Raw genomic sequence first — 21,669 nt, 5'->3', positions numbered from 1 at the left:
TCGAATTGGACTGAATTTGTTTTTATGTGTAGGAAGTGTCGACTACGGTGGGGGTGTAAGAAAAGGCGCAGGTGTAATCCCCCGTATTTTTAAATATTTTATAAATGAAAATTTATTTTATTTATAATATTTATTTGTTATTTTTCATAATTTAATTTCAAAAGTTTCAAATTATTAATCTGGGTCGAAAATTATTTGAACAAATTATTTTATGCACCTTTATTATGTCCAATCACACAAGCCTAACCCATTTGTTTACTTAATCGACCCATTATTTTTATGAGGCCCAATCTTTCTTTTTACCCTACAATAATTCTCTCCTATAAATACCCCATGAATCTCCAAAAAAATTTCCCACACAAAAAGGTTAGTCTTATTTTCATCCTCCTTTGTTTCATTATTTTGCTTAATGTTAATTTAATTGTTTTGGGTTTTGATTTTAGTATAAAGATTATATTTTTAGTATCAAATTATATTTTAATGGTATAAAGATTATAAATTTCAGATTATATTTATGTTATAAATTTCATATTTTATGAATTATAAACCTAGGGTTTCAATTTATTGAAAATCATGATTTTAGGGTTTTATGAACAATTGATTTAGGGCTTTTATAGTAATGATGTTTTGAAATTTTGGTGATTATAACTACTGATTAGTTTAACTTAATTCCAGATTATTTTGAACACATAGATTCGTGTTTTAATTTTTAGATTTTCGTTCGTTAATATTAATCCCGTTTTAATCCCGATCAGATTCTGAACTCATCCGATTTTGATGAAAAAGTAGTGTTTTCCATGTGGAAACAACGTTTTAAGAAAGACTCACTATCTTTAGTAGTGAGAACCACCCTCTCGTGGCCAAATTCAGCCTCTAAATATGATTTTCGGGCAGTTTTTGATTTTAACGAAGTTTTTTTATACTTAAAATGTTATCCTTGAGTTTGATTAATAAAATTAATTATGTTTAAAGTTAATTAAGCATAAATATATGTTTTTATTGAAGTTTTAAGTGTTGGAAATAGTTTCTAAGTACTACTTTTGATGTTTTATAAAGAGGGTTTAATCACCCATTAAAAAGGGAGATTTTTAGGGGTTTTTATATAATTTTCAGATTTTTATTAGACTTTGAACTTGCTGTAATTTCATGTATAAGAGTGTATTTTAAGGTTTTTATGAAGAAAATTTTAAGAACTATATATAAGCCTTTAATTTTAACTAAAGGGAAGGTTTTAAAGTGTTGTTTGATTTGGATTTTGAAGGTTTTAAAGTAAGTTAGTATTGCTGTAAATTTGATTGATTGGGTATTGATTGAGATGTTATTATTTGGCTTAGGAGAGGAGTTTATTGAAGGTGAAATCTAGTTAGTAAAGTGGCATACCAATTCGTTTGCTCAAGGTACGTACAAGTTACGAAACCTTTAGGTGCATGTTTAAGGACGACGGATCGAGAACTTAGTATCATGTATAGGGATGACTGAGTTAAATTGTTTGGTTATACATTGTGAATTTCGTATGACGTGCACTATTTTATATTGCAAGTATTATTTGTGCTCTAATTATGCAAGGTGCGCTTAGAGGTAAAGGTATATGATTGGTGTAATGATTAATTTATTACTCATTCATGATTATGCAAGCAGGTTGAGTAAAGGAAGAATTTAAGTCTTCTAAGACGAGGTTAAGGTTTTGGGGTGCCTTATGCACTCAAGGTGTTTATACACCGAGGTAGTAAAGGAATAAATAATAAATGTTGCTTGCCACTAATAAATCAAGAATTGAAATTGAAAAGTTGTTTTACTTGATTGAATTGATATTGGATTGATTGTATTGTTATGCATATGAGTCATCACCAAGTCTAAACCTGTAAATCACGTAAAGTGCAAGATGGATGAGCAATAAAACTCTGGATTGGTGCACTTCTGGAGTAATGACAATCAGGGGTTGGGGTACATGGGGTATTAGCCGTGTACTTTTCTTGAGGCCGTCTGATCTACGAGTCTCTTATTTCAAATATTTTTCAAAACTAGGAGTTAGGTGAGATCTCATACTAACTACAGTCACGGAGTCGCGCTCGTGGTCGTTGGATGTTTATTGATCTGATGTTTCCGAAAGGAGGCATGGGGTTTTTCTTTTATTGATGTTCCAAATGGAGCATGGGTTGGACAACCTTGTCTATTGCGTAATCCAATGAATAAAAATAATGATTTACCCATTATTAATTAATGGAGTCTTAGTAATATAAATAGTTGAGTCGTGTGTTGAGTCTATAATTTAATGATGCATGATGATTGATTATTAGTAGCATGTTATGGATTTCTAAGTTGGGTTTTGAATAAGGGCCTTAGTGGTTCCAAGTTGTATGACTTAATTTGGTTTCATTCGTTGGTTTTGAAACTTATTTATAACTGATTTAGTTTTTCCGCTGCTATTTTCTGATAGAGCCTTAACGTTTGAACACGTGGCGGTAGCACGCCAGTAATTCTCTTGAAATTGTTCAAGTTATATACAGGTTTCTCACAGTTTTTAAGAGAGAATTATTGGGGTGTTACAGCAGGAAGGCTCCGACTCGTACGCACAAGGTCATAGGCAAACATAAGTAGCATTGCGTCAAAAAGATGGCTCAGATGAGTTGAAAGGCTTAAGATTAGGCAAATGTTAAAGTTGTAATTTAAATTCAATTTCATATGGATACGTTGTCATAGATATTTGTTGTTCGTTATAGTGAATGTATGATTATGCTATAATGGTAATCACTGCTTAGAGTGAAGAGGACTTTCTTATTTGTGTAGCAGTGGACTGTCTTATTAGGATCATTAACTATTGTATGTTGGGTGTTGATGGGTACATATTTATTTGGGCCTGTATGACCTAGATTACTATATCATTTACATTCAAAGCCCAGTTAAATAGGTTAACTGTTGGGCACAAAGAACTTAATTGGGCTTGATTGAACTCGAGTAATACAACGATGTTGCCCAAATAGGTCTACAGCCATGAGAAATACAACATGAATTAAAAATTACATCCACAACTAACAAAGGTAATTCTTTTGGCTTAAAATAATTTGATGAACTTCGATTAACGTTCTAACATTGAACATTGACCATGTCAAAAAAAAAAAAAAAAAAAAAAAAAAAAAAAAAACAACATTGAACATTGACCCTAAACTATTTCGGCCCAGTTGTAAAGTAAGGCCCATAATCATAGAAAAAGTTTTATAAGATAAGACCCATAGTCAATAGATAATTCTTAATATTAGGCTAACATATAAATTTTTGCCTACACCCCTATGTAGGTAGCACTACCTGCACCCCTCTTTATAATAATGATGTCATCTTATAATTTTTGGATTTCGAATCATATATAAAATGTTCATTTTGGTATATTCAGTTTTGTATCATTACATGTTCAATATTGTTAATACGGCGATACTATATACTTATTGTTTCTTGCTTTTTTATATTTTCAAATGTATAGATGTACACAAGCTCAATTTATTAATTAAAAGTAGAAACTTTTATAAAATCAAAAGCGAAAATCTTAAACTTCAAAAATGTACATATTATGTACTTAGTATATATGTGTCTTACAAAATGAATTGAACATCGCCTCTAATTTAATACATTTGGTACACATAAATTGTTTGTAGAATCATCGTCCTTGTAATAGATACCCTTTTACGTACTCTTATGATGTTTAATTTGTGTGTTTTCCTTGGTACATATCTTTTCATCAATACATACATTATCGTCTTCAACTTTTTTATTTCATTGATTGTCCTGTGTGATAAGAGTTCAAAATTTTATAAAGTAAAATGTTAGTAACAATCAAAACACACCTACTATAAACAAGGCAGAAATCCCTTCAAAAAAAAAAAAAAAAGGCATAAACATTTTAAAATACAAAATTTTAACATATTGCCTGAAAATAATGAACATAGTTCAATATGAAGATGAACAAGTAATATCAAAATCTAAATAAACATTTTTCAATACGATAATGAACAAATATTAAAATTTAATTGAACATTTTTTAATGTGATAACAAACAAGTATTAAAATTGAAACAAATGTCTTTTAATGCGAGAATGAATGAATGAGTATAAATCTAAATGAACGTTTATATATGAGAATAAATATTGAATTAGATTGCAAATGAACATCTTTCAATATAAGAATGAACATATAAGATTAAGAGAATGAACATATATCAAAACTAATTGAATATAAATGAACATAAAATCCATCTAAATTAAATAATCAATGTTCCACCTAAAGTGAAAATTTACAATAGATTGATATTCCTTATTAGATCAATAGAAAATATAGGCATAAAATGGAGATAAGGACATTTATCATAATTCTAATGAGCGTATATTAATATGTGCATGAACATATAATAGAACATATATGAACATTTATCAAAATGAAAATGAACATTCATATACGAGCTAAATTCCAATTCCTATAATCATAAGATTGATTAAAGTGATTGATCCAGCCACCACCACACCACCGGTGGGCCGCCGGCCACCACTAGTACCGCCAGCAGCAGCAACGGCGCCATCAGCAGTACGGCAGCAGCCGGCTGTGGTGCCGTGGCTACTGCCCGGATTTTTGAAAAAATAAATTTAATCTTTGTTTTTAATTTTTGTTTAAACCTTATATCTAATTGTTAAATATGGGTTTTGTGATTAATATTATGATGTTTGATTATAAGTATTATGTAATTTAATTTTCAGATTTTAATTCTAATTAAAAAGCCCAAATTTTTTCCTTATGCTAAGCCTTAACGCTATAAAATTACATTAACATTTTTTTTTTTGGTGTTTAGAGAGCCGGAAGAGCGAATGATGAGAATCGATCCCAAGATCTCTTGGAACCGGGATGGGAGCTCTAACCACTTGAGCTATCCCTCACTCTCAAATTACATTAAAATTTGAATAGGCACATCACACTTATCTCCATTAAGGTGTTGTTTGGTTACACTAATTTTCCATGGGCACTCAAAATTCCTTTCAAACAAAACCCTTTATTCCAAAAAAAAAAAAAAAAAAAAAAAAAAAAAAAAAAAAAAAAAAAACTGAAACTCTAATTTCGAAATTGTGATGGATTTGGATGGAATTGAGAGAGAGTTGAGGGATATCTGGCAGAGATTGCGATTCTTCAAGCTGCGACGGCGTTTTCGGCGGCGGATTATTAGTCATTGTAGAAAGATATTGATGTACTGAGAATGAATGTGAATTTGAATGAAATTGATTTAGCTGATTTTATGGTCTTGTCGGAAAGAATTCAGGTATAGGTTTATAAATTGTTCATTTTTGCGTATGTTCTCTTTTCGATTGTCTTCTTCAATCAAATTTTGTTGTTCGAGTTTTTTGTTGAATTTGTTGCTGCGATTGTTCTTGCGTTCATCTTGCGGTGATTTGTAGCAATTTCTGGTGTTTTGTTTGATTTGATTGTGTGATTGCAATTTCACAAAGAGTCGTTTTGATGAAAGTGCTCCAAAACCCAAATGCTCAACTCTCATGCATTTAGGTTGGGGTTTTTTTTTTTTTTTTTTTTTTTCTTTTTTCTTTATAGTTTTTTTTTTAAAAAAGAAAAAAATTACTACCCATCCCATTACTTTATTTTTAATTTTAATTTTTTTTTTAAAAAAAAATCAATAACTACCCATTCACTATTTCCTTTTGGTTTTTCATTTTTTGTTTTGTTTTGTTTTTTTTTTGTTTGTTTTTTTTTTTTTTTTCAAGGGACTACTACTAACATTTCACTTTGGTACAATAGTATAATATATGTTATGCATTGGCACGAGTATACAATTCCTTTTTCAACAATTCACTATAGTACTCTAAATCCCTAACCCTTCAATTATATGCATTTTTGTAGGGACTACCCTCCAAACATTTTCTACTTCTTTAATCATCAAAACCAAAAAAAATGTACAACACGTTTTTGTGCAACTAGCCTCAGCAAATAACTACTTGCAACAGAACAAAGTATGTAACTCCTAGAGTAAGACACTAACCCATATGACACTAACCGAGTAACACGGGTAACCCCTATAACACTGAACGGGTAACCTCTATAACTTTGAAAAGGTAAACCCCATAATAGCATTGCGTGGCCACCGACATAAAAGAGTAAGATCCTGATTTTTGAGCTTCTAAGCAAAGTATAGAATATCATATTTCAACATAGCACAACAGGTGTCAGCACATTATTAATACGATTATTAATACTCAATACAACAGAGCTAATTAGGGTTCAATAAAACTGACCAGTCCAAAACCAACCATCATAGCTCAAGTCTAAGTTACAACATCAAAATCAACTTTTCATATTTTAATTATATTTTTTCTTATATATCCCGTGCATTTTGCACGGGTCCACTCTAGTAATATATAATTGAGGAGCGTGATGTTTGTTTTGTTTTTTTTATAGGTGGAAGATAATCAACTTTTGAATGCCATTGCTGAGGAAGCTCTTATAATTATACTCCCTCTGTCCCAAATTACTCGCAATGGTTTGACTTTTTGCACTATTCACACATCGTCCTTTGACCATCTTTTTTAACTATTATATAAAGTCAATATTATCATGTAAGATGTTGTTGGGTTTATTTTAATATATAGTTTCTTAATACAAACTTTTTATAATTTATATAAATATATAATAAAAGATATCAACGGTCAAACATGTGCATTGGCAAGCGTGTCCAGTCAAAATGTTGCAAGTAAACTGAGACAGAGGAAGTATTAAAATTTTTAATATTATTAACAAATTACGTGAAACTATGGTATATGTAATTTTAATTATTTATTTTTTTTGAAAATATTTTATTAAGGGAAGTTTATATAATTATTAATTTTATTAAAGTTGAGGTTTAATTTAGGAAAGTTTTATTTTAGTAAAGTTTTTAATCAATCACTTTAATCAATCAAGACAGAAATTGCAACCTCAAATTGCAATCACACAATCCAATCAAACAAAACACTAGAAATTGCTACAAATCACCACAAGATGAACGCAAGAACAATTGCAACAACAAATTCAACAAAAAACTCGAACAAAAAAATTCGATTGAAGAAGACAATCGAAAAGAGAACATACGCAAAAATGAACAATTTATAAACCTATACCTGAATTCTTTCTGACAAGACCATAAAATCAGCCAAATCAATTTCATTCAAATTCACATTCATTCTCATTACATCAATATCTTCCTTCAAAGACTAATAATCCGCCGCCGAAAACGCCGTCGCAGCTTGAAGAATCGCAATCTCTGCCAGATATCCCTTAACTCTCTCTCAATTCCATCCAAATCCATCACAATTTCGCAATTAGAGTTTTTTTTTTTTTTTTTTTTTTTGAAATAAAGGGTTTTGTTTGAAAGGAATTTTGAGTGCCCATGGAAAATTAGTGTAACCAAACAACACCTTAATGGAGATAAGTGTGATGTGCCTATTCAAATGTTAATGTAATTTGAGAGTGAGGGATAGCTCAAGTGGTTAGAGCTCCCATCCCGGTTCCAAGAGATATTGGGATCGATTCTCATCATTCGCTCTTCCGGCTCTCTAAACACCCAAAAAAAAAATGTTAATGTAATTTTATAGCGTTAAGGCTTAGCATAAGGAAAAAATTTGGGCTTTTTAATTAGAATTAAAATCTGAAAATTAAATTACATACTACTTATAATCAAACATCATAATATTAATCACAAAACCCATATTTAACAATTAGATATAAGGTTTAAACAAAAATTAAAAACAAAGATTAAAAATAGTTTTAATAATTCCAGCTTTAGGGCCTGTTCACATTTACTTAATTTCAGTTCGGTTCAGTTCAATTCCTAATTTTCCTCTCTCATAAAATATTCATTTCAGCTTAGGTCAGTTCAGTTCAGTTCAGCTCCAATCAGTGCAGTACAGTTCAGTTCAGCTCTAATCAGTTCAGTTCAGTTCAGCTCAGTTCTGTAAATGTGAACAGGCCCTTAGTCGATTTTTAATAAACAATCCCAACTTTTGATTATTATAAAATAATTCCAAATTTGGGAGAGAGAAACCTAAAGTTAAAATTTCAAAAGATTTGGTCAAAAATAAAATTTCAAAAAAAAAAAAAATAGAAATAGAAAAGACATCAAAAATAAGGAATGGTTTTTTTTTTTTTTTTTTTTTTTTTTTTTTTAATTTTTTATTCTTGAAGTGGGTGACAAAATTTTATACTACATGTCTACCTCTGTTACTTTTTATGTGCAACTTTGGGGTATTATTTGTGAGATATAAAACATTCCAAAGTTGCACATAAGATTAACGGAGGTAGTATTATAAAATTGCATGAGAAGTTACCAAAATACCCATAATAGTCGCCTCCACCACCTTTCCAAGGCGTATATTTGTTTTATCCACAAATTTGTCATGCCTAAGAATCTAAGATCACCACCTAAGAATACTATTTTTATTTTTTTGAAACACCTAAGAATACTATTCAATCAAACTCTTCCTTTATATCTTTAGCTAAATACTTTATGCTCCTAGGTCCTTAACATAAAGTTAATATATTTTTAAAATCTTCGAATACTTGATTTGTACGAGTATTAAAATATTGTGAGCTTTACAAATAGGGAAAATTTTAATATTCGTCTAGCCTGTGTGAAATGTTGATTCAGAGGGTAAAAAACACAAATTACTCTTAAAACGACATAATACTGAGTTATTGGCCCGGGCGATGTCCCGAGTCATTATAAATTTTTTACTTTAATTGAAATATATATATATTTTGGATTGTTTATCATTGAAAGCTTAAGTGGAGGTTTTTTTTTTTTATTATTTTTTATATTTATTTAATGTGATAGCTTAATTAGTTTATTGCTTATATGAGTTGGTTTGATTATAAGAATAATTTTTTTACATTAAAATCATAAAAATATTATAAATCAAATCTTTATAAATTTGATGTCAAAATATATACTACTCCATAATGCACAATAATCTTTTACTCTATGATTACAATTTTATGAGTTAATGCACAAAATAAAAATGGAGTAATGTTTAATTTCTTACTAACTTTAACATCATATAATTATTAAGGAGTTACAGTCCAAGGGAAATTGTCATGCATATGAAGAGTTTATCAATTAAGCTTAACATTAATATATGAAAGTTAATGCATAGAGTTTTTCAATAATTAATGCTATGGTATGATTTGGCGACGACACATCATATATTCATATGCCAAATGGCAAAATTGTTAACACATGGCAAAACATCATGTCTTGCCATGGCAAAACATCATGGCAAAATTGTTAACACATGGCAAAATTTTCTAGTTAGATTTGGAGGAAAAAAGTTATACTCGTACAATATTATGTAAAATTATATAATGGTACGAATTAATTTACAATCTTTTAGTTGTAGTTTATGAAATACCGGATACCCACCCCTTAATTGCCTGATCTATTGCTAATTTGCTAGGATCACGCTTCATTCATTTTTTTACTCACCAACTGATGCAAAAAATAATAGGGTGTACATGGTTCATCTACACTACATTTCAATTCACCTAATTGCAGACTACAGAGTAGTCCAACCTCCATATTGTTCTTATACTCTTACTTCCATCCTTTCACCCTCCTGGAGCATTTTCTCCAATAGTTCTTGAGCTCGTTCCTTCTTCATTCCATCATAAGCACCACTGTATAACTCCATAAATGAAAAGCCTTTCTGTGGTAAACCTTAAGTTTCCATAAGCATAGGCACGTGAACATCCTTGTACAAAACATCCTACAATACAGCAGCCAAGGGACTTTTAGAAGACATGGTTTTATTTCGATGTACTGAACCATTCATTACCAACGTCTGTATATGAAGTACGAACTCTTCAGCTAAGATATACCCTTGATTTTGCCCATTAGGATAACAAAGAACAGATATCTCTAGTCAGAAGGATGTGCAGTATGCATTCCCTTTTCAAAAAGGCTACCAATAATCTCCACAACTACATACACCATCTCTAAAATGGTGAAATCGACTGGTATCCCTAATTGTTATCTCCCTCTTAGTGACAAGAGTGATATGCTTAATGGCCTCATGACAATCACCACAAACCCGCAAATTCTTGGTAACAAAAATAGGTTGGCTTGGGCTCAAACTAATTGTAGCATATGCAATAGCTAACTTTTCACTATGATAAAGAAGAATATGCTCCTTTTCTTCCTCTTCAACATCCTGGAATACAACACTTGGGACAGCCTGATATCCCAACTTTTTAATCTCTGTGAGCAATTCCTCTAATTTTTTGTAAATTTGTTCTGACTGTGGGTGTGAATTATCCCCACCGATGAATGCGTGAATCTTTCCATTTATCTCTACCCAGCTACATCCTGGTCTTTTTTTGAAACCCTGATCACTCTGCGTGATTCTTACAGAAGCCGCCTCTTCCCATCTCCCTGCACAGCTATATATATTAGACAAAAGCACAAAATTGCCAGAACTTTCAGGACCCAAACCATGGATCCTCTTTGCTGCTTCTTCAGCCAACTCAACATCCTTGTGGATTTTACATGCAGCAAGCAAGGCGCTCCAGACATGAACATTGGGCGTGCATGGCATTTTGTCAATGAAATTTTTAGCCTCTTCTAGAAGACCTGCTCGACCCAAGAGATCAACCATGCATATACAATGATCAACCTTAGGGACAATCTGAAATTCCCGGACCATAGCATCAAACCAGTATTTGCCTTCTGTAACAAGGCCTGCATGAGTGCAAGCAATCAAAAGACTGATGAACGTTATATCATCTGGCATCAGACCTTCAGTTCTTAGTTCACTGAACAGAGCAATTGCATCTGAGCCAAGGCCATGAATACCATAGCCGGCAATCATAGAATTCCATGAGATAATATCACGTTTATGCATCCTATTAAAAACTTCCCTAGCAGTTCTGACCTTTCCACACTTTGCATACATATCAATTAGCGCATTACAGATTGGAGTATCAGACACAAAAGCACGGACTACAGAATATCCATGAGCACATGCTCCATATTTTAAAGCAGACAAATGCGAACAAGCTGGTAGCAAGGCAAGCATAGTAGCCTCATCTGGATCAATTCCTGAAAACTGCATGTTCCGGAAGAATTTCAATCCTTGCAGACTGCTGCCATTTTGCACACAACCAGAAATCATTGCACCATAAGAGACTCTATCTATTGGATTCATTTCTTGAAAAAACTTGACAGCATCATCTAATATACCACACTTTGCATACATAGAAAGAGTTGTATTGCTAACCATCAAATCAGAAAGATACCCTGATTTCAAAATGTATCCATGGATCCTTCTCCCATTAACAAGATCAATCAGCTTCGTGCAAGCTCGAACAGCACAACAAAGAGTTACCAGTGATGGACTTCCAGCCTCCTTAAGCAACATATGGTCGAACAGTTTCAAAGCTTCTTTCATCTGATCAGATGCAACATATCCACCAATCATTGCACTCCAAGTGACTTCATTCCTTAAACTCAACAAGTCGAAGGCTGTCCTCGCGTATGAAATGCACCCGCATTTTCCATACATATCAACAAGCCCTGTGCCCACCATAACCGCATTGCTAAAACCCCGCCTCACTGAATAACTGTGGATCTCCTTCCCATGGATTAAGGCACACGCTTGAGCAACTGCAGGTAACATGGTCACAACAGTCGACGAGTTGGGGCTAATTCCTTCTTCCTGCATACCAACAACCAATCTCATCATATCATCATAAAACCCATGAACAGAAAAACCAGCAATCATGGCATTCCAAGCCACAATATCCCTACAAGACATACCATAAAACACATCCTCCGCTCGAGCCAGCTCTCCACACTTGGCATACAAATCAACCAAAGCAGTACAAACATACACATCCGAGTCAAACCCAAGTCGAAGCACATGGCTATGAATCTCTTCACCACGCTCTACTGCATTCAAACCCGAACACGCCTTAAGAACAAAAGGGAAGGTATAATTGTTAGGAAGAATCCCAGAAACAATCATTTGAGAGTACAAATCAATGGAAGCATCAAAGGGTCCATTCCAAGCATAAGCCCGGATCATCAAATTCCACAAAACAACAGTTGGTTCAGGAATTTCATCAAACACATGGCGTGCATTACCTAACCGGCCACAAATAAGATAAAATCGAGTGAGCTTTTCAATTACAATAGAACTTCCATTGACATGGTAGTTGTAATTCTTTAGAAAATGTTGATGAATGATCTTGCCATGTTTAAGTGATTCGGTTTGAATGCAGTGTTCAAGTAATTCTGGGTATTTGTCTACTGTTATGGCGTGTAGTAAGCGAGTGGTAGTGGTGAAAATAGGCCGGCAAACACGGTCGAGCCGTGCGAGACATTGCATTATCTCGCCGTGTTTCTCTTGTAATTGTGTGCAACGATGTCTGAGTGTCTACTTTCTTTGTTGTTGCTCACTTCATTTTGCCCGCCAATTAATGATATGAGAACGAGTTTTTTTTAAAAAAAAAAAACCTTTTTTAACTTTTAAATGAGATGTTAATACTTCATGTCTTCATCCATGTTTTATATGTAAATAATAATTTCAAATACTACTACGTAATACATTACTTAACATAAGTAACTAATATGACATACATGAATTACTAACTTATATGCACGTGCTCTCTAAAAGAAAAAGAAAAAAACAATTAACACAAAAATGTAAGACCCTTTGAGTAGTATTATTGTTATAAATTTATTTGCACTTTAAAAAGACTAGGTTAAATCCCGTGCCATGCACGGTCATAATTAAACTTTACAACAAAATTTATAAAGAATGGTGTTAATTCAACAAATTTATCCAAAAAAAAATATTTGTAACAAACTAATAGTCTCTAATTAAAGATATTGATGATCAAAGTTGTGTCTCAACAAATGTGCAAATCCAACCATAACTTATAAAAAAACAGAGAAGTATAATATAATAAAATGATTTGTTAAGTTGTTCATATAAACGTTGTAAGATTTTGTTAAGTTGTAAGATTTATACAAATTATCCTACCAAAATTATTATTCTTATTTTTAATTAAAATAAATTTTAAGTCAGAGGAAAAAAATCAATCATCAATATATTATACTAAAAGACAAGCGCCTCAATGTGAGGATGACAAATGTCACTCTCTCATTGGCTTATCTTATGTATAAAATGTATCTATATAATTACTGTTTACATATTCAAGCAGAGTTATTTTTGTTAAACTTCAAACAATAAAAGCAAGTTTCTATACATGCATAAGATTTTCATGATTTCCTAACATAAATATTGATTTAATTTTTTATAATAAATATATACTTTCCAATACTACAAATAATCCATAAAATCTTTCCAATCTTTATTTATAGTTAAGTAAAGAATAATAACTAATTTGAAGCAATATGATTAAAGTGACATAATTAAAGAAACAAATATTTCGTATTTTGAAAGGCTAATATTGTTTTTTTTTTTATGAAAATTAAATAAAATCGATAATATTTAGTTTGACGTCAATTATGAAATCAATACAAACATTTAAAAAAAAATCAGATGTACAATAAAATATTGTGCACCTATTATAAAAGCTACCCTGTAATGAATGAAAGTTATTTATGCTTTATTGATAAAATTAACCAAAATAGTCTACAAGTTATCCTAAATTCAATTCAAGTAATCAGATGAATACAAAAGTTTTTGATAAAGATACAAAATAGTGTAAAAATTACTTTTATCGTTTGTTGTACTCCTTGACAAATACTGAATGCTGAGCCGATGTGTTGTCTTGGAAAAAAATACATAACCTTGAACATAAATTTAATTTTAATCGGCCTTTCATTTTCTATACAATGTCTTTTACAATGACCTTTTGTTTTTCTTGCATAAAAAAAAAAAAAAAAAAAAAAAAAAAAAAAAAAAACTGAACCAATAACCAATCTAAACAAGAAGAAAGGGATAGATATAAAATGTATTATAACTATTACTCATGTTTTAAATTATAATATTCGTATTAACAATGCTATTACTTATGAATTTTTTTTAAAAAAACTAACATTTTGATTTAAAAATTGTGCATTGCTCATGTACTATACTAGATATACAACAATCATGTGCAATAATTTATGTTGTTTTATACATAATAATACTTTTAAATATAATAGTATGTGTATATAATATAATATTTTTTATAATATAAAAAAGTATATGTTTATAATATAATATTTTATAACACGTGTCCTCCATACCAAGTGTAGTCACAATCACCACTACACCAATTGGTCACTTGGTAGGGAGGACCTATGTGCTCCCCTGCAACAACAATCGGAAGGGGAGTAAAACCTAATAACTAATTTGATCCTCAAATCTGGATTAGCCCAAAGGGTGAACCGGATAGAACACTCAAAACTCAATGCATATATGACGGGAATTAACTTATCCTTTATCTATCTTATATAAAACTCCAAAGTCTATTTTTTTTTTTCAAAATATAATAATAACATTTGTAAATTTTTGTTAATATGAAAGATATAAACCTATCAAAATGTATGTGCTCCCCTGCAACAACAATCGGAAGGGGAGTGGAACCTAATAACCTAGAACTGATCCTCAAATCTGGATTAGCCCAAAGGGTGAACGGGATAGAACACCCAAAACTCAATGCATATATGACGGGAATTGACTTATCCTTTATCTATCTTATACAAAACTCCAAAGTCTAATTTTTTTTTCAAAATATAATAATAACATTTGTAAATTTTTGTTAATATGAAAGATATAAACCTATCATAATGTTTATATAGTTAAATTGTTTAATAACTTATATCGAATGCGTAGTTTTATTAAAATTATTTGCATGTAATCATTAAATGTGTTGGATGTTGTGTAGCTATGCAATGTCCAAAACTTTAGTTGAGCGACTTTGATTTAGTGATTGTATGGTAAAAAGATATTGACTTCGATCTTGAAACCTAATAGTCTAATAAATTCTAAATAGAAAAATTAAAACAAAAGGAAATGAAAATAGTAAATGGCTTTAAATATTGAAATAAACATAACCTTTTAAATCAATTTAGTGAATTCAATAGACAATTTTAAGGCATTTAAAATTAAATGGGGGAAAATATATGTAAAAAGAACATTTTTAGATATATAAATGTCCATAATGGGGGAAAATATATGTAAAAAGAACATTTTTAGATATATAAATGTCCATGCACTATTATAAGAGTTTTGTTAACCTTTTTATAATTAAGGTAGGGATAAATCTTAGTAATATATACTCTGTATACTTTATTTATATAAAATTATCAGTATCCATACCTATATACGAAGTATTTGTGTCGTATACTATATTTAATCAGTTGCTGGTTATATATATGACTATTATATAATATATAGTTTTTGGCACAGTGCTTAACTTAGGAAAATATAAATTCTGGTAGGTCAAATATTAGGTTATTATTGTGTCTATAGATCTAAAGAGTGTGACGGGTAAATAAAACATGTATATATTAGATTGATTGTAGCTACTGATGCGGATGGTATGATAAGAAAATTTTAGTTTTTTCTCAATGGGAGATATAAATAAATTAGTCCACTTCTTATAGAACTATGTGGAGTATTATTCAATTATTTTTCAATTAATAAAATAACATTATAAAAAATTAAAAGAAATTCAAATAACATAAAATACTATTCAAATAACGTTCCTTTAATTTTTTTTTTTATTGACCATTAGTACAAGTCCTTTAATAGTAAATGAATTACCTTTGTTTTTATTTTTATTTTTCCTACGGGTTTAATAATTTGATTTATAAAATCGTGCATCGCACGGGCACTATGCTAGTTATAATAATATTATGATAATCTTGGATGATGATATATGTCAATACCTTAATTTTAAACTATGTTAGTATATTTGTAACTAAAAGATTTATAGTATATAAAATATATGTTGAAAAAGAAAAAAAAAATTAATTGAGTATGATTGGATTAAATGTGTTGTCAAAATGGAAATAATTATTATGGTAGGTTATAAAATGGAAGTCATTAAAATTTGGCAAAAAAAAAAAAAAAAAAAGGAAAGACAAAAAGGCGGGAAATTTTTTTATAACATCGTGACAAGTGTCACTTTAGGTTCGCTTTTAGTATAGGTTAATTGATTAGGATTAAAAGCTAATACGAGTTATATGACCGTTTGAAAGCAACCCATTCAATACTTTTTAAGTTTTTATCTTAAATTCTTTTTTTTTTCATTTTTTTTATTATATTTTTATTTTTTACTTTTTGGCGCACAAGTGATTGTCTTCTTTCCTCTTCACCACGAGAAATAAGAGCACCAACATTCAAGAATAAGCAACAATCCTTTCCGAATTTCTCTCTCCTTTCCTCCCCTTGACACATCACACTCTCTTTCTTCCACATCACTTCCCACTATCTCCAACCTTTTACTCATCCTCTTTCTTAAATATTTCCAACATCAATGAGTATCTTTTCCCATATGACCGTTACTGTTTTTGGTTTTCTGAAATAAGTTACCGTTAACAAGTTATAGCCGTTTTAGAGATCGATTTAAGTCACAAAAAATACGTGACCTCTAAAGTTGTGACAAGTGTCATAACTTAACTTGTGCATGTTTTGCCATTTGACCATTCTTCTTTGACGTTGGTTTGGCATTTTGCTCCCAACGGTTACTTTTTTTTTTTTCCTTTTTCTTTTGTTTGCTTTGACATGTGGGTTGATGCATTGTTTCCTTTCCACATAAAGAAAATGCTAGTTTCCTAATCAAGAGAGGATCCTTTTAGCTAATCTAGCATTCAAGAGAAAGCTAAAAAATACATAAAATGAGAGCTAAAAGCCTAAAAGGATAGATATCCTCTTGAACGGCGGTGCTCTAAGAGCATCAACAATGGTGAGGATAAATATATCCTTTCTCATTTTATTTCTTTTTTTCTCCAATCGACACATCATATTCTCTTTCTTCCACATCACTTCCCACTATCTCCATCCTTTTTCTCATTCTCCTTCTCTAATATTTTCAACATCAATAAGGATCCTTTCCCATTTTCAATCTCCTATTTACATATACCCCACTATATATTCTATCTCTTATTTATATCCTAAAAGGCATGTGTATTGGATTAATATGAACCAATTATATATTGAAGGATAAGTTGATGAAAACTATAGAGATTAGATCAAGGATTGCCTAAAAAAAAATTAGATCAAGGATAGTTCAATATTAAGAAGCTATGCTAAACTAGTAATCAGAAGATATTGCTACTTATTTGAAGGGGATTTACATTAACTCTTTGCAAGACCAATAGGCCCAAAGTTTCTGAAGATTACTTTAGGAAAAATGATTAAAATTCTCAATTGTAAAACATATGATCACAATTATGAGGACAATGAGATGAAAAAGAAATACTTTGCATCAGTTGTCACATCATTTGGGTTCCCTCATTTCCCTGGATGCTATCTTTGCTTCCCTGGTACTGCCTGCTGTGATGCTGGGAGTTGATACAAAGATTTGAGTTGCCGACTAATCAGCTTGCTGTTGTTTATAACGGTCTGAAGTTCTAGATCATCAGCCCACCACTGCTCCAATCTATGAGCATCGAGAAACTTCTGATTTCCCTTGGACAATACAAAGAGCTTTGCAGCCACACTGGCAGCATTGTTGTTCACAGGAGCCACATTTTCCTTACTGCCACTGTTGTTTCCGGCTTCAATACTTCCGGTTGGATCAGCATAATAGCAGCATACATAATCACTGTTATTTACATACAAATGCGGTACCCATTTTCTCAACACTTCATTTGCCACCTTGTTCTGATCATCTGATGATATGCTCTGGATTTCGGCTCCTGAAGGAAGCATTGCCCTGATTCTCTTCCAACCAAAAACCGCTTTCTCTCCTAGATTCTTAAGGCTCATGGCTAGGGAAACCGAAGGAGGGTTGAATAAATGAGCCTCCACATATATTCCTTCTTTGGCTAATGCCTTTCCAATTTGAAGGGCAAACCCAGCACCTAATGAATGACCGACAATGGAGACATTGCCACTTCCATACTTGTCTGCAATCGATTTGAGTGCATCAAAAGCCACTTTGAATCTTACTGAACCTTTTAAACTTTCCCAAGCAAGGAAACGGAGGTCATCAGTTAAATCCCTTCGAATTGTCACACTCTTGAGGATTGTTCCTCTTAGAGCTAAAACAGCCTTTGGGGCCCCACTTGGCCGCATGAAAATGAAGTCGGCCAAAGCTGCAGAGCGGTCCCATTCAAGTACTGCTCCGAATATGGATCCATCTCTCTCATCGATTAAGGTCTGGGTTAGTTTGTACTTGAAAGGCAACCACCACTTCGGAGCCAAAGCATTATCAGGTGTTCTGTTTTCTTGCCTGTCAAGCTCTAGCAGGTAAGCAGCTTGTATGAAACACGCCATGACTGTTCTTTTATAATTGCCATCTTTCCTGCATATGTCCACACAGCAATGAATTGTTAGAGAACTATACTTTTCTCATGACATATAGTTGCCTGCACATAAAGCCTGTTGCTCAAGCGTAACTGCAAGGTAATTTCTATCATTCATTGTTAAAAGATAAAAGACGAAGCATTGCACGCCCAGGCTTATAATGTACGTGCACTGGAACATGTATCTTCCCCCTGCTCTCTGGGAAGTAAGCTCAACAAACCAAACTTTATTAGTGCCACTGTTTTTGTAGCTGCACTTTTTTGTTGGTCCAGGAGAAACAATACACTACGCTTTTATCACTCAAATTTTCTAAGTAGCCTAATCTCCAACAAGTGTGATTATAATGCAAAGGGCGACAAATCTCATTCTATAAACTGTATATGAAGGTAGATGAGACTTCAAAAGGTTACATGCATATTTTTATTGACGAGTTCAATGCAACCTAGGAGATATTTACTGCCAGTAACCAATAATGTGCAACGAAAACTCTCCTGGCATAGTAGCATGAGGAAACATCAAAATAGTAAAGCATGAAGGAACTGAATAGGTTATGAACCATATCAAAGAAGTGTTGAAGCTTTCATTAAGATACTACAGCACTCAAACATTTCACAAAAAAATCCTTGATAACAGGCTCTAAATGATGTTACTCCAAAGAAGATTCATTTGATTTCAATGACTAAGGTTTCTTCTACAGCTGAATGCCTATTATGTTCCATGAATAAGGTTTATTTCGTAATTTCTGGTCATCAAAATCCATCTGCAACCCTTTTTTGCAAGCCCAAATATAGTACTTCATACGTTATTACTATGAGTAAATGAAAGAGATGTTCCAATTCAATATTATCCTGAAAAACATTTATTCAGAGACTTGACAAACAATGTAAGACAAGAAGTAAACAACTAAGCATTTTGCATTGCTATAAACTCTTCATACTTTTGCAAAAATCGCGTGTTTGGTAGGTGACTAGGTGGTCAGAAAAGGTAGTAGTGAAATTTAAACATACATGTAATACTACCACCTACAAAACGGTCGTAACAAGCTAAAACATGGAAGATACAACTCCCTAGTTCCTAGTTCCTACAATAGCCAACAGTTTTCATCCCATTATTACTCGAAAAGCTCGTTCTAGTTCGAACAGTTTTACAATACAAAGCCTAAGTCAAAATGCATCCCGGAAAAAGTAATATTGCGCAATTATACATCTAAATTCCCAATAGATCACCAATCAAAGACAGATCAGTGAGCAAATGCTGTTAATTTAGAAACCTGAATCCAACATTAACAGTACTCAAATCTTCTTAAGCGATGTATTCAATAGATAAGCAATCATCTAAACCATGGAATCATAAAAGGAAACTATTAGATCATATTTTTTAGCATATATCATGAACTTTCCTTTTTCTAATTTAAAAATGTTTATCCAATTCTAAAATCAACAGCCAAAAAAGGCAACAATATTCCATTATTAGCAACTACTCAGATCAACCCATCAATATAATTAGATTGAAATAAACCAACACATTCAGAAATTCAAACCCCATAAAAATATACTTTCATAACAAAAACCCCAGAAAATTTCGTAAAGACGTGGCCAGATCAAATCCCGTCTACATCACTGCTGTTTACGACTCTATACTAGTACACACCAAATAAAACAATTCTAACAAAACAAGTAACGTAGAGCAAAAAGAGGAAATCAAACAAACCAGCTAGAATTGATAATATCTCTCCAATTAGGAGAAGAAAGATTCCTCGGCCCAGAAACATGAAATGCATAAGGATGACTTTCAACACCATTAACACCACTTTCCACCATTTGCATAGTGTTTGCAACCATTTCTTCTTCTACTTGACGATTTCCTTCAATTTCAACTGCCATTTTTTGATTTAATAAAACCCCTTTACAATAAAGTTTTGATCTTGAAGAATATGCTACAATTATAATTATGGACCGTCCCTTTTTCTTTTTTTTTTTTCAAACTGAATAATGTCACATCATCTGCAGAAAATCTAGAAAATGAAGAAGATAAGAAAAAAAAACCCCAGAATTGGATTCCTAATTCCCACAACCAAACACAAATGGGAGAAGAATTTGAGGAGAGAGAAAGAGAAAATGGAAGAAGAATTGATTCTAAAATTTGTGATTTGATTATTTGAATTGACTAAGTAAGTAGAGGAGGAGTGTGAATGATGTTTGTAATTAGTCGTTTTTTTTTTTTTTTTTTTTTGACAAATTAGTCGTTGGATTAAAAAGGGAAGAAAATAAATGTAATCTAATGGGATTTTTAATTTGGTGTTACAGATTTTCTTTCCTTTTTGCCCAACGGTCATATTTTGTTCATGTTGTCCCCTGTTCTCGTGCTCCTGACGTTGCTACTAAGGTTTAAACCACTTATCTAGGCATTAGATTTTATTTTAGGTAGATTGGGTAAAATTGACTTGACTACTTCATCGTTTTTTTTTCTTTTAGGGAAATTTCATGAGTTTCTTTTAGTGAAACCGTAAGTGTAAGTAAAATATGGTTTTGCTAATTTACATTATGATCACAATGTTTTAGAATTTTAGGGCTCAATTTATACACACTTTGTGTTACAAAAATATCTCCAATAGTCGCGTCAAAAAAAATAAATAAATAAATAAAAATCTCCAATAGCTAACCATTCTTATTTATTTTCAATAGGTCACTCATAATTAACTTTTTCGATGATCATTCATTCTTTATAACAATATATTCAAAATTTATTACGTACTAAAATAAATGTAGTACTCCATATTTTGTATTTGTAAGAGATTGGCCTAGCTAGTATATATAATAAGCATTAAGCAATCTAAAATACCCCTCTTTTATAATAATTCTAGTTTGTTGTAAAAAAAAAAAAAAACTTGTGAAGAGGGCTTCTATCTTACCACTTAAAAATAAAAATAAATTATGCAACTTAAAAATCAATGACAAATATATAAAATTAAATGGAGAAATAAATCAAAATACCACTACCTCCATTTCAAATTATTTGTAACAATTAGATATTTTTCCTCTCTATTTTATGTCAAATCGTTGCAAATTTACAAGTAATATGAAACGGATGTAGTAGTATACAGCCAATACAGGTATGAGCATGTCCCGTCAAAAATGAATTTCTTGAATTGGTTGGTGGCAATTGCTAT

The 21,669-nt window shown here is 31.6% G+C and overlaps 2 protein-coding genes across 2 annotated transcripts; both read right to left on the bottom strand.

Annotated features, from left to right (window-relative positions):
* Positions 1-9,441: 9,441 nt before the first annotated feature.
* On the bottom strand, positions 9,442-12,409 carry LOC145559391 (pentatricopeptide repeat-containing protein At3g16610-like). The gene has a single exon (XM_081620811.1). The coding sequence runs from the start codon at positions 12,396-12,398 to the stop codon at positions 9,975-9,977; it is 2,424 nt and encodes an 807-aa protein (XP_081476937.1). The 5' UTR covers positions 12,399-12,409; the 3' UTR covers positions 9,442-9,974.
* Positions 12,410-17,302: 4,893 nt separating this feature from the next.
* Positions 17,303-20,740, bottom strand: LOC145559390 (GDSL esterase/lipase At4g10955-like). Its single transcript, XM_081620810.1, has 2 exons — positions 20,211-20,740; positions 17,303-18,498 (listed from the first exon to the last, which is right to left on the bottom strand). Exons 1-2 carry the CDS (start codon positions 20,381-20,383, stop codon positions 17,499-17,501), a joined length of 1,173 nt encoding a protein of 390 aa, XP_081476936.1. The 5' UTR covers positions 20,384-20,740; the 3' UTR covers positions 17,303-17,498.
* Between the last annotated feature and the right edge of the window lie 929 nt (positions 20,741-21,669).

This window comes from Chenopodium album, chromosome 9 (genome assembly GCF_948465745.1).
Source record: "Chenopodium album chromosome 9, dcCheAlbu1.1, whole genome shotgun sequence".
In the NCBI taxonomy this organism is placed as follows: Eukaryota; Viridiplantae; Streptophyta; class Magnoliopsida; order Caryophyllales; family Amaranthaceae; genus Chenopodium; species Chenopodium album.
The sequence above is the reverse complement of the archived record's forward strand: the minus strand, read 5'-3'. Positions and strand labels throughout refer to the sequence as shown.